Source organism: Temnothorax americanus, unplaced genomic scaffold (genome assembly GCF_048541705.1).
Source record: "Temnothorax americanus isolate GAGA-0224 unplaced genomic scaffold, ASM4854170v1 Scaffold19, whole genome shotgun sequence".
Classification (NCBI taxonomy): domain Eukaryota; kingdom Metazoa; phylum Arthropoda; class Insecta; order Hymenoptera; family Formicidae; genus Temnothorax; species Temnothorax americanus.
The window spans coordinates 3,687,062-3,702,004 of NW_027509329.1; the positions used below are offsets into that span (position 1 = coordinate 3,687,062).

Below are 14,943 nucleotides of genomic sequence, written 5' to 3' on the forward strand. Positions count from 1 at the left end.
GTTTTATTAGTGTAGACTTCTATCCCTACCAAGCAATCAAAAGAAAGAAAAATAACTACAATTGAGGCTATGTCTGCCGTCATGTTCCCACGCTGCCTTTTACGGCAGAAGCCGGTTTATATCTATATAAGTCTATGGTTCAAACTCCCAATAACAGACATTATTAAGGCCGGTATTCATAGTCGGATCTTATTTCCAGACCGTCTTAAGTAATGTCTTAAGACGCGAATGCGGTTCTGTGATTGGTTAATAACATCTCAGGATTGTACTTAAGACGCTGGTCTTAAACATAAAAACCAACTAATTCTTATTTTAAGACCGTCTTAAGTAATGTCTTAAGATGCTAATACGGCTCTGTGATTGGTTCATAACATCTTAAAATCGTACTTAAGATGGGATTAAATATAAGATTCAACTATAAATACCAACCTATGAAAACCGGCCTAAAACGTCTTAAAGACGTTATATCATAAGACGTATTGAACATGTCTTTATGATGTCTTTATGACGTCATTTGTCCAGATTTGAGACATGCATGTTGTCTAGAATACCACATTATCTAAAAGTCAAAAGTTATAATATTATATTATAATATTATAATATTGTTGCGCACCGTCACGTTGGACAATATTGTTGGGATACCGTCACGTTCGGACGTGTCATCCCGGACGAGCCCCCAAAATGTTGCGCTCGCCGGGTCCCTCACTCTTTCACAAGCACTCGTGGCGCGCACTCCGTCACTCTCACAGAAATAAAGAAAGACTCGTTGTTATTTCCGAAATGAACTTCTTTAATAAATGGCTCGATAATACAGGGGGCTCGGGATGACACGTCCAAACGTGACGGTATCCCAGCTAAATCTGAACATCAGGTATAAACAACATCTGGTAGAAAATCAATATTTAATTGAACATCGGGCAATCAACATTTCTAAACAGGCGTTACTAAAGGCGATTCGCATCTTGACGGAAGTCGGCCCGTTGCACGCTTCAGCTCGGAGTCAGAGAAGTATACCGGGCGGCGCGCACGCAACAATATTATAATATTATAATATTATATTATAATAAAAAAAGGAGTCAGCATATATAAAATCTGTTTTAAGTCATCTAAAATCAAGATTTCAATCGTGATGAAAAGTCATTAGTTTGGTCAATATGACATCACAGTGACATTATTTTAACTTTTCCATTCTCCTTAAGACTTGGGATGAACATGTGTGCAATGTGTATGTGCGCAATAACGTTATGTGTGCAATGTGCTAATATGATTTTCTTATTTTATGTGCGCAATAATATTATGTGTGCAATGTGTACGCGCGCAATTAAGTCATGTGTGCAATGTATGTGTGCGCAATAATGTCATGTGTGCAATCTGCTTGTGTGCAATAAAGTCATGTGTGCAATGTGTTTGGCCATGTGTGCAAACGTACGTTTATATTTTTAACTGTAACATGTGTGCAATAATGCTTGTAGGCAATCGCTCTGTAGGCAATCGGGAATGTCGGCAAACGAAGCTGTAGGAAAAATGTTGTGGGCAAACGAAGCTGTTGGCAATCGGGATTGTAGGCAAACGGAGCCCCCCCCCTAAAAATGGGATGAATTAAAATTATGTGTCCACATAATAAAAATTGGATGAATTAAAATTATGTGTACACATAAAAATAATTCCGCATTTTTATTATGTGTACACATAATTTTAATTCATTTTTATTATGTCTAGACATAATAAAAATTGGCTGAATTAAAATTATGTGTACACATAATAAAAATTAGATGAATTAAAATTATGTGTACACATAAAAATAATTCCGCATTTTTATTATGTGTACACATAATTTTAATTCATTTTTATTATGTCTAGACATAATAAAAATTGTATGAATTAAAATTATGTGTACACATAATAAAAATGCGGAATTATAATAAAAATTGGCTGAATTAAAATTATGTGTAGACATAATAAAAATTGTATGAATTAAAATTATGTGTACACATAATAAAAATGCGGATTTATTTTTATGTCAGACATAATTTTAATTCATCCAATTTTTATTATGTCTAGACATAATTTTAATTCATACAATTTTTATTACGTCTAGACATAATTTTAATTCAGAATTTAAAAGAAATATGTGTTTAAACATCATTTTCATTAGATGAATTAAAATTATGTCTAGACATAATAAAAAATTGTTTTTATTTTTGTGTACAGATAATTTTAATTCATCCAATTTTTATTATGTCTAGACATAATAAAAATGGGTTGAATTAAAATTATGTGTACACATAATCGCAATTTTAATCGCAATTTTAATTCATTTTTATTATGTCTAGACATAATTTTAATTCATTATTAAGAATCGCAATTTTTCTGAAGACAATTATTTTTTGAAACTTTTATATTGAGTATAATTTTATTTATGCTATTAAAAAGTAAAACGGCATGCCATAGTTGGGCGTGCGTGTGAGGCGTCGTTGGTTCGGCCGCGGGTGGCCCGGGAAAGCCCGCGGTGTGTGCGGGGCGGAGCCGGCGCTTTTCGTTCGTCGCGTGGGGCCGGATCGCGTGGTGGTAGGTATCGGTCCGGGTGGTGCCGGTTTTCCGGGCGGCGTGGCACGGTGCGCGGAAAAATGGCGCGAGGCGCGCCGGCGATATGGGTCGCAAAGCGTGGGTAACGCGGTTGAAGCGGGTCGTCGGCCGAGACACACTCGGCGAAGACAGAGAATGCCGGAGGCGCTCTATCCTCTTGTCCGGACAGGCTTTGGGTGATTCGGATGACTGCGCAAAGCTGATCGTTTAGCCGAGACGCACTCGGCGAAGACGGAGAATGCCAGAGGCGCTCCACCTTACGTTCGGACTGGCTTAGTGCAGGAATCCAGGAAGCTTTGGCTAATAGAGAGGAGCTGGTCCTTTGCCGAGACACACTCGGCGAAGACAGAGAATGCCAGAGGCGCTCTACCTTCTGTTCGGACTGGCTTGGTGCAGGAATTCAGGATCGGTGTCGTCAGAAATAAGACGGGTAATCGGGAATCGCCCAGTGTGTCTCGGCCGACGACCCGCTTCAACGATGCACCCGATGTAACGATGCACCCCCGAACATGCATCGTTCTGGCGCAAACACCGGCGCAGACCCGCCGCGAGCTAGATCCGCGCTTCGAAGTTAGGTTGTTTTAAACATGTATAAAAAAATTTTAATTAATGACTGTAGTCAATGCATGTAAAATAAGTGCTCTGCTGTAGATGACTGTTGTCGCTTTTATAATTAACGGAATGGTTGATTGATTACTACTGCTCATCCCAAAAACTTTCAAAAAAAATATAAGAGGGAATTAATTATGGTTTCATTTTTAACGATGTAAAATGACTATGTAGTGGAGGAAAAACAATTTTTTAAATAATAATAACTTGTCATTTTCGAATATGTTGCATAACGTGAGAAATTTACTTAAATATTGCACATAAAAAATACTGTTACTAAACAAATGTTTTATACAATATTGATAAAAATAGTTAAATTTTATAAAAAGAGATAATAGTTTGTAGAATTTTTTTTTAATTTTATGACTATGTAATGTGTAAACTGTAATATAGAGTGTCTATAAAGTCATTCCTATATTTAATAAAAAATATAATCATTAATATTATGAAAAATTGCAAAATGCATATATTTGATCATGTCGGTACTCATTTACGGGGATTGGGGAGTTGTCTCTCAAAGAGGGTGCCCCAGCTTAACTCAAAAATTTTAAATGGAACCCCCTATATATATATATATATATATATATATATTGTAGTACATCGTGAAAAGGCATAAAATAGATTTTTTGGCCCAAACCAGAGATTGATATGTTGACCCGTTTAAGAGGTATTTAGGGTAAAAAATTGGACTTTTTGAAATTTGACCCTAAATAACTCCCGAATGGGTCAACGTATCAACCTCTGGTTTACGTTAAAAAATTTTTTCTTTTTATGCTTTTTCAAACGTATACTACAATCCGTACAAAATTACTTTTTTTAAAAAAAGATATAAAAAGGCGCCAAGTACACGCATACTAGTGTATATGTATTATGTTGTTACCCTGTTATGTTGTTACCTCGAAAAAAACAAAGTGGTAGTATTATACCTCCAAATAGCTTTACCCTGTACATACATACTGTTTATAAAATGCGTAATACTACAAAAAGGCGTGATATGCGTACAAAATTACCCTTTTTTAAAAAAAGGTACGCATTTTATAAACAGTATGTATGTACAGGGTAAAGCTATTTGGGGGTATAATACTACCATTTTGTTATTTCGAGGTAACAACATAACAGGGTAACAACATAATACATATACACTAGTATGCGTGTACTTGGCGCCTTTTTACTTTATACTTTAGCAGGATTACATTGTCTGGTAAAGTGCCTCTGGAATATGTCAGTCTGTCGTTATTTCCTGAATTCTCATCCGTAGCTAGTGTTGCCGCACAAAGAAATAGTAGGCTCTTAAATAATAGTATGAAGTACTCCATGCCAATTTTTGTTGCAGATATCTGTAGAAAAGATTATTTATAAAACAAAAGATACATAAGTACGTATTGTCATTCAAAACGCAGCGCAGAGTTTTGTCATTTTTATCTCATAGAGACACATAACATGACAGTATTATTGTGTTAATAATTTAATATTTTATTATATTACATATTGTTTACAATATAAAATTTACTTTATATTGCGGTGGCCGCGTGTGCCCTTACCAAGATGATACTACTAATTAACCATTATAGCTCGCGGGCAAAACGCGCTTTCTTCACGCTTGGTCGCGCCAACTAAAATATGTAAACAAAATCGGCAATAATACTCGGTGCTTTGATCGACGCTCTCTCTTCTACGATCTCATCGGACGACACTATCAACAAGAGTAAATTGGTGGGCACATACTCGTGGAGTCTTACTATCGCGACTTGCATTGCAAAGAGTCACATGATATTTTTGGGGACACATTCTCCACATGCATCTTAATCATCTGCATACTCCTCTCCTACAATCATCATCATCTCCACTCACAACGACATGTTTCACAAAATATAAATATTTACGTCGTGTTATAATATCGCATTCTTCTTGCATTCTTTTCATCACGCGTCTTATGATTATATCTAAATCAGAGATTACATTTCCACAAATTTTATGAATTTTCTAATAGAATATACGTTTTATTATTGTATGTCAAGATTTTCTTGTATATCTTATTTATTTTATATTATGGCATTACGAGAGAGATTTACATTTGCTTTTCGATTATTTTTTAAATAATCTTTGACCAGAAGAGTTCTGATTATGTATCACTTTATCGTGCATAGTAAGGTTTTTTCAATTTTTATAAAGCAAAGTTATATATATTTATTTATTTTTAAAATTTCGATATTTTTAATATAACACTTAATATTGTAAGGGGAGGAAGCCACTCGTTAAAATGTATTATATTAGTCAGGATTTATTACTGAATACAGAATCGTGAAAACGAGAGAGACTGGCTCTTTCGGCGGTCGTTGCAGGACTGAGCCTGTTTTCCCGTTGCCGGGACGCGCTGCTTTTTAACAAAATAACGTCGAACATAAAACTAACGCTCTTGTCGCGAAGCGGGCACGAAAATATTTACGCGACCGAAGGACGATCGAGTTGCTATGCCGCATTATACTATAGTTCCTACAGTTTCGGCAATCCTGACTCAGAATCGTCCTCGATTTATTCATTGAAAGGATAACGCATACAACAATAATTATTAAACATAGTGTGACGTCTTACGAGCTATTTATCCCTAATGGTCTACTTAACATAGGGTCGCATGTTTTTGGCTTCCCAAACGCCTTGATACTTTTTTTGGGTGTTTTGAAATCCCGAGATATCGGAAACTAAGTATCGGTCATTTCGCAATTCTTTCACAACAACATATGGCCCTTTGTATTGAGGAACGAGCTTCTTAGAAGTACCGGCAGTACTATCAAAATTACGCAGTAATACATATTCGCCCTCTTTATATACAGTCGGTTTCTTGTATTTTTTATCAAAGTATTTTTTATTATATTCCTGAGAAGACGCTATCTTTTCGGAAGACCTTGCTCTAATATCTATTAGATCTCTATCTTTAACATTTACGCTCGAATTCAAGTATTCCTTGATCAGGTCATCTACTGTGCCACGTTGGTCGATTCCAAAAAGCAATTGGCTGGGTGTTTCATTTGTACTTTTGCTTATCGTGTTGTTTAAAGCGTGTTCGATCTGCGGTAACACATTATACCAAAGTAGATCTTCCTCTTTATTTACAAGCTTGCCCAACATAGGAATCACTACGCGATTAATTCGTTCCACCTGACCATTGCTTTGAGGGGAACCGGTGGCTATCAATACATGCTTAATAACGTGCTTATCAACAAAACTCTTAAACTCTTGCGAAGTGAAACAAGAGCCCCTATCGGAGACAATAACTCGAGGCTTACTATAGTTGCTAAAATAATCGGATAGTGCTTTAATAGCTTCTTTACTTGCGGTGGTCTTTGTGGCGTACAATTTGACGTATTTTGTGAACGCATCTACAACTAGGAAAATATACTTTTTTGTCGCACACCGTTTATCGATGGGATAGACCTGGTATGTGACCTTCTCTCGTGCAAGTCGTACATTTCTGTAACTAAAATGAAATTGTTGAATTAATTAAAAACATACACATACTTATCCAGTTAATCACCTAGTAGTGTGTCACATTGTTTTGAGCCTTTCGACTCACGAGACTCCTAGAGATATCATTGCCTAAACATGAAACCTTCAGGTGACGTTACATTCGAGAAGAATACATCTTATTTAAAACGTTTCATAATAAATGTTTATACAATGTTGTATAAAAGTTTCAGTAAAACGTTTTATTTCTAACATCTACAGAACGTCGCAAGAACATTCCATTTTGGTATTTAAAACGAACATTTGAAACATTTGAAACATTTTTAAATAAAACGTTGCGTGACGTTCAAGCTACATCCAGTTTGTAACGTTACATATTATCCGTTTTGCAACGTTTAGAGAACATTTAATTTGTAATGTGCCATTTAAAATGTAAACTTAACATTATATATGAAACGTTTCTAAAACATTTATTATAAAATGTTGCATGAACTTTTCATGTAAAACGTTCATTTTGGGACATTGAGAAATGTTTTAATAACATTACATATCTGATTTTACTGAAATGTTTACTGCACGACTACGTCGTACGAGTGTTGCATACTTATATAACGTTTTATTTAATTGTAACATAACAATGTTTCAACAACGATGTATATGTGCGAACTATATGTAGAACGCATAATGCGCAACATATACAGAGATGAGCGGGAAGGCGGTACGCTCATTAATTGGATATCACGCGTGCGACTTTATCGCGCTGGTCTGCTGCAGAAGCCTTAAGGCAACGGTGTGAAGGAAAATGCTCATGGCATACGTTTGCCGGTATTTGGTCTAAACCAAAACATTGTGCTAGAGTTTGCGCTGGCCTAAACCACAGATCAGGTAAAGGAGCAGTGAACATTAAGGCCAGCTTGATGGCACGGGGGTGAAACATTGGTGGAGAGAAAGATTCGGTCGTCAGCCATATTTTTTTGGACCATTCATAATGCCACCTATCGATACTTAATTAGCTGCATTGTCTACGTAAAATGGGTAATGCAGAGAAACATTCACAAATAAATATATAAGAAATTATTCAAATAATATACACACAATTTACTGTTCTCTAAATAAATTAATATTGTTTAGAAGACAGTAAAATTGTGTGTATATATTATTTCTCATATTTAATTGTAAATTTCTCTCTGCATTACCAATATTACGCAGCTGATACAGCTAAGTATCGATAGGTGGCATTACGACGAGTGGTCCGTAAGAACATAGCTGACGACTGAATTCCCCTCCCCACTGGTGCTTCACCCCCGCAGCCTTATGTTCACTCCTTTATCTCCGTGGTCTAAACAGTTGAAAGCTAGCCTTTCCCCCTTTTCGCTATACACGCAGGTCACGCAGCTCAAGCGGTTATTACTGTGTGCGTGCGGTGTTAGCCGGCTCGATCTTGCATCACTGACGCACAGTCGTATACCCAGTATTATCAGTGAATTAGTGTTATAAAAAATGGATTTGAATAATGCGAATGATCTGCAGAATTCATCTAACGTAAGTATTAAATTGATATCTTTTACAGTCCCGTTTACGTAGGCCCGTAGGGGCACAACTTGTCGGCTGACTTGTCGGCCCGCCAAAAGTCGGCTAGATTTGTCCCTTCTACCAGAGACTGGCCAGCACATTTCGTCAAATCCTATGTCTTTCTTTGTCCCCTTTATATCTCTTTCTCTTTCTGTTTCTCTTGCTTTAGACGAAACTGGCGGACCAATCTAAAAGTACCTCCCTTATGGCCAGTTTCTGTCCATCACACGTGACACACGACCATATTCTCGTGCATTGTGCGGTGTAGTTATAACGTATTCTCGTTTATTAAATTTTTCTAGCTATATTATATATATATATATATTGGATAAAGTGTGTATTAAGTGTGTAAATAATATAAACTTCTGTATAACTGCAGTGTAATATAATAATGACTAAAATCAAAAAGTATTTTTCAAGTAAAAGACATTTGAGTCGAATAGTAAAAAAAGATTGAATACAAATTTTACAAATTAATCGGGATATAATACAGACGAATAATCGTACTAAAAACTTGATACAAAATAAAAATTTTTATGATGATGTTTCCGCCAATATTGTAACGGATGATAACGTTGATGGCGCACATCATGCTTCTCAGGATAATTCTTTGGCAGATAATTTACTTGAGTCGGTAGAATATATTGAAAATATTGATGAAGATATATATAAAGATGAATCGTCATTGTTTAAAGAACGATGTGACACATTTCCTGCAGTAGTAGATGATTTTATAAATGCGGTTCAACAATGGATCTTGAAATATAGACACTTATTAAGCCAGTGCGCTATAAATGAATTATTGACTATACTAAGAGTACCATTTCCACAATTTCCACAGGATTCGCGAACGATTCTGCAAACACCTACGTCATGTCCTTATGAAATTATAACTGTTTATCCTGGTTTTTACTGTCACCTAGGAATAGAAAATGGACTACGCAGAATACTTAACAGTAGTTGTATTATAGAAAAACTATTTATGGATTGCACTGAAATAGTATTACCTATTTGCATAAATATTGATGGTTTGCCAATATCGAAAAGTTCAAGCAGTCAATTTTGGCCAATTCTTATTTATACTGCCGCACTTTATGGCACCAACGGGCCCAATTTTCGGCACTTCGAGACGTCACAGTTACTTAAATTGTCCTGCGTATAATTTTAGCTGTAATAATCAATGTTTAATTACTAATTAGCTCTCTTGTAGGTATTATATTTTGTCAACCTCTATGCAAAAACTACATATAATATAAGATATATGAGATAAATTAGCTACCTTCGAAGAGTCCAAAGTCTCCATCACTTTTTTCTCTATCTGTGCTTACTCTGTTACAACAGATTTTTTATATATTACATTAAAATACAAAAATAAGACAGGTGAAAATAAAACACAGAAAACAAACTTTATCTGTAGCGTAAAAAGTGTCAAAATGTGTTGAATAATTAATAAATTTCAAACAAATTTCATAAAAATTCATTAGAATTATTTTTTTCATAAAAAATGTTTTTTATCATAAATTTTCGAGTTACAAGTATCAATAAATCTACCTCAATTTCTAGAATAATAAAGCAAAATTGATGATGCAACATATTACAAACTCTGTGCCAAAAAGTGAAACATAACCTTCATTACGTGACGCACTTCTTGGCATCGGGAATTTAAGGGAAAAACTAACATACATATAAACTATTACTTATCTAATCGATAATGTGATTCGTGCTGAACATGTTCATATAACCATTATGACGTTTTAATACTTACATAATACTAAAAATCAGCAGTTTGACGTTCGCTACCACTAAGGTGTGTCACCTAGGAATGCCCTTCGGGAGCCACTGAAACGCGCGAGTCGCCCCATTCACTGTCGGTAATTTAAGTACGAAACATTTAAAAAAAAAGTGTTTATGCAATAATCAACAGTAAAAAACGCTCTTTAATTTGCTTGTAATTTTTTTAATATTTGACGAAAACTTTATTTATTACAAATATAAATGTACCGTCGGTGCCGGAAACTAGGACAGTGCCTGTAACTGGGCCGTTTACCTTAGATTTGCATACTATCAGTGAAAAGTGGCGAAAGCCGTTTGCTGTTGGGATTTACCATGGCCTTAAAAAACCAGCCGATGTACATCAATTTATGAATTCCTTTATAAACGAGTTTCAGAACTTAGAAAAAAATGGTTTTCAGATAAATAACAGATGTATTAAAGTAAAAGTTAGTACAGTTCTCTGCGATGCTCCAGCAAAATCTTTTCTTTTATGCATTAAAGGTCACACAGGTTACTCTAGTTGTACTAAATGTACTGAAGAAGGAACTTTTATTAATGGAAAAGTTGTATTTGTAAAGATTAATGGACAGTTAAGGAATGATAGCAGTTTCCGAAATAAGTTGGACGAAGAATTTCATAAAGGTGTAAGTCCTTTGGAAAAATTGAATATGGGTTTAGTTTCACAAGTACCCCTCGATGGTATGCACCTATAGTATATTTGGGAGTTGTAAAACGGATTTTAATGTTTTTAATAAGAGGAAAAAAAAATATTCGTTTATCGGAAAATGACAAAAAAAAGTTAATGATGAACTATTATTATTTAGAAACTATTTGCCAACAGACTTTGCACGATTACCAAAAAGTCTGGAAAAAATAGAATATTATAAAGCCACAGAACTACGACAGTTTCTATTGTATACCGGACCTGTTGCATTACAAAACATAGCAAACAAAAATGTGTATATACATTTTATGGCTTTATCGTGCGCCATTAGAATTTTAAGCAGTTCTGAATTATATTTAACATATAATAATTATGCTCTACAACTCTTGGAATATTTTGTTAAGAAATATGAAATAATTTATGGAACTGAATATCTCACTCATAACGTGCATGGTCTAATACACTTGCCTGCAGATTGTGTTAAGCATGGTCCACTCGAAAATTTTAGCTGTTTTAAATTTGAAAATTATTTGTTTGAAATTAAAAAGAAAATAAAGATGTCACGACATCCTTTACAGCAAATTTGTAACAGACTCAAAGAACAAGAACAAGTACAACAAGTACAAGATGTGACTAAATATCCAGTTTTACGGAAACAATATAGAGTCCAAATTCATAATAAAAAAAAGTACACATATTTTAAAGAGATTGATACTGAAAAGTATGAATTAAAGATATCGGATAGAGATAATTGTGTCATATTGAAAGACAAATCTATTGTTTGCATTACAGACATTTGTCAAAAAAATGACACGTCAGAAATTTTTTTAAAAGGAAATAAGTTTACCCAATCCAAATTATTTTTTAATTCACCGTGTTCCTCTCAATTATTCCATATTCAACATTGTCAAAACTTGGCTATAAATAATGTCTATACAATTAATATTGATGAAATACTCATGAAGTGCATCAAATATCCGTACAATAACGGTTTTATTATTCTACCAATAATACATAGCCAATGTGTAAATAAAAATTAAAACTTACATAATGGAAATAAAATATATAATAGGTTAAAATGTATAAAATATGTAAAATAAAAAATATATAAATATAAAAATAAAATAAATGTATAAAATAAAAATATATAATATATGATATATAAAATATATAATATACAAAAAATGTACAAAATAAAAAATATATAAAATATATAAGGTACTTTTAAAGAAGCTTTCAAACAAATTTTTTACTGCGGTGTTATTAAAATATTAATAGTTATTTAAACAGTTAATTAAAAACTTTATTTCTTGCATTGTTTCCAGATATGGTCTGTCGTCGAATTTGTAACTGAGCAAACTGGTGAAATTGAAGTTGTACCAACTTCATGGCTACAACAAAAGGAAGACAAGATATTCTGTAAATGGCCGAAAAAAAATCCTAGGAAATATATTCGGAAAAATACACAACCGGACAGCAGCTGGGAAATGTTCACAGTAGAACTGCTTATTCAATATGGTAAGAATTTTAATGAAAGAGGATATTTGACAATATCGTCTATAAATTATACAAGTAAAAATACCTAGTTTATTCATGTAATCAGCACTTGTAAGAAACTTTGTAACATGTCGAAAATCTGTCTTCAATAGTACCTACAAATTGAACCAAGGCCATCATAAGATGCCTTAAAGCAAAGCACGAATAATGGTTTTCGTCCTAAATGCATTAAAAATATTTTTTTTGTACTGTAACTTTCTCCAATTGCAGACTCTTATCAGGACGCATTAAATTATACGAAAAAAAAATCAAATTCAGAAACGGAAACATCATGTTCCCAGCTAGGGAAAGGTAAACGTAGAAAGAAGCATAAGAACCAAGATGTCAGTCACCACAATTCCGACAGCGATCACTCACACAGAATGACACCGCCTCCTTCGATAACAATTCCTGATCACGATATACAGACAGGTAACATGTACTAATTATTACAAATAAATTCAAATAATTACTATTACTAATATATGTGACCCTTATTTTTCAAATAATACACAATATTTAACGCACGCGCTTCTATATGTATTACTACTTTGTAGATCCATGCGATGAATTACTTCATGATAAAGCAGTACCAAGTTTGCCTTCACAACAACTCAATAATGGTTATTATTATTTATTATTTTGGAACTATGAACAATATCTTTTATTTCATATTTACCTGGTTTTTGCACATGCATGTAGATTTATCAATATCATAGATATATAGATAGAGCATAGTATATTTAGTGCTTGGATAACTTTTCATAATTTAATGGAGGGAATACATTTTCACTTGCACATGCGCAGTTGTGTATTTCTCCCGGAAGCCATTCGTCCTACTAGGTGAACGTACCATTGAGCATGCACGAGGGATGAAAATTTATCCGCTCATTAAATTATCTAAAGTTATCTTGGCACATAGGAGATAATGATCTATATATCTATGGTAAATATATAAAAAGGAACGAAATTATAATAATATAAATACCGACAAAGATGTTGCTATCATTGCAGAAGGGAGTGATTTCAATAACAAAAATGGCACTTCAGCCGCAATAGTAAATGAAATCGACAAAGAAGGTATAATATTTCTCACTCAGAAATCAAAGTATAAAACGAAAATAATAGGTAAATTTTGTTTTGTTTAGTCCAAGAAAATAATATTGCTGCTGTAACAACAAATACAGCTGATGAGAGTTTTGTCGAAGTCGCTGACATTATTGAAGATTCACGAACAGGTATTAATTTCAATATCTACAATATTTTTGTTATGTTTATACCTTATTAAGGGCCGGTTGTTCCAACCAGTTGGTAAAGTAACCAATAGTTAAACCATATATGTCTACCTTGTCTAATTTGAAGGAAAAACAAAGACACATATATGATTTAACTATTATTAGTTAGTTTACCAAGGCTTGGAACAACCGACCCTAAATAAGCTAAATATAAAAATGTGAAATTACAAATTTACATAAAAAGTATATATTTTACGCTTTTTTCATGTAACTTTTACAAAATATTTATTTAACAAATACTATTTTTTTCAGATAGCTATGTAACATCACAAATATTAGAGCATGTTTTGGCAACTAAAAAAATGGTAGAACAGCAAAATGAGTTCTTAAAACAATTAGACTCTCGAATTAATATAAATTTGGCTTCAAAGGTGACTGCTGCAAGAAACTCAAATATACTGACAGATACGACAAATATAAAAAATTCCTACAAAACCTTTTAATAAATATAAAAAAATGTTAGAGTTCGACGATGGCTTGAAAGCAAATATAGCCGCATCAAAACAATTGGTAAAGAAATTCTTTTCATAAAATATACTTAAAAAAATTAAAATTACAATTGCATTAAAAATGAAGTCCTATGCTACACGAAATATACTGTTTTTATTTTTTGAATAGGAAACGTTCTTCTATTTATTAGGAGGTAATAGTGCTCAAGCTTTATGTAAAAATGGATTGGAGAAACTATTTACCAATAAGCTGGGATCTAAATGCTCTTGGTTTGGGCGCAAGGAAAATTATCAAGTGAACTTATTACACATAATGGAAATTTTAAAAAGTATGTAGTCCAGATTTTTTTACTTTTATTTTTTAACTCCTGATTGCGCCGCTAGCAGCGCAAAGAGAAGTTATGCATTTTACTTGTTTGCTGCAGTTTTTCTTACCAGTTTTTCTTACAAAAAATTAAAAGAATAATTTTATATTTTTGGTAATTTTTTAAATTATAACAATTTAATATATATAACTTTTTATTTTTATTAGATGCAATAAGAAAACATTTTCCTATGTACACGGATAAAGACTTTCAAGATAATGTATCCACATGGTTTAAATGCAAAAACTAGATATCTGAGAGAAACAGGTATATTGTTTATAAATTATATATATATATATATATATATATGTATGTCAAGGGGCAGTTTTGAGGTCAATTTCTAAGCATATAATTTTAGTGGATAATAAGTTAGTAAGCTTTGTTTAGAAGACTTTGCGGTTGACAAAACTTAAAAATAATGATTATTTTCTGAAATATTTACAAGTTTATACAGATTGGTAGTGATCAGGTCACTCTTATTTATTAATTAAAGCAACGAGTTTTTTTTTAGTTAATGGTTTACATTTTATAGGTTTGACACTTATTAGTAATGTTCGATCAATTTTGTGTTATAAAACGAAAAAAAATCATAAAGATATGTGCAATTTTATCGCAAGTCCTTAATTTTGCCA

The 14,943-nt window shown here is 33.3% G+C and overlaps 2 protein-coding genes across 2 annotated transcripts; both read left to right on the forward strand.

Moving 5' to 3' along the window:
- Nucleotides 1-8,686: 8,686 nt before the first annotated feature.
- LOC143896566 (uncharacterized) lies at nucleotides 8,687-11,682 on the forward strand (the record flags this gene model as incomplete). The annotated part of the gene is made up of 2 exons (XM_077404508.1): nucleotides 8,687-9,385; nucleotides 10,197-11,682. Coding segments are annotated over 2 exons (1,218 nt in total), but the record flags the coding sequence as incomplete, so codon positions are not given.
- A 246-nt stretch (nucleotides 11,683-11,928) lies between these two features.
- On the forward strand, nucleotides 11,929-14,579 carry LOC143896640 (uncharacterized). The gene is made up of 8 exons (XM_077404588.1): nucleotides 11,929-12,184; nucleotides 12,434-12,634; nucleotides 12,760-12,825; nucleotides 13,217-13,282; nucleotides 13,351-13,440; nucleotides 13,750-14,007; nucleotides 14,116-14,275; nucleotides 14,479-14,579. The coding sequence occupies exons 1-6, from the start codon at nucleotides 12,154-12,156 to the stop codon at nucleotides 13,938-13,940; spliced, it is 645 nt and encodes a 214-aa protein (XP_077260714.1). The 5' UTR covers nucleotides 11,929-12,153; the 3' UTR covers nucleotides 13,941-14,007; nucleotides 14,116-14,275; nucleotides 14,479-14,579.
- The last annotated feature ends 364 nt before the right edge of the window (nucleotides 14,580-14,943 follow it).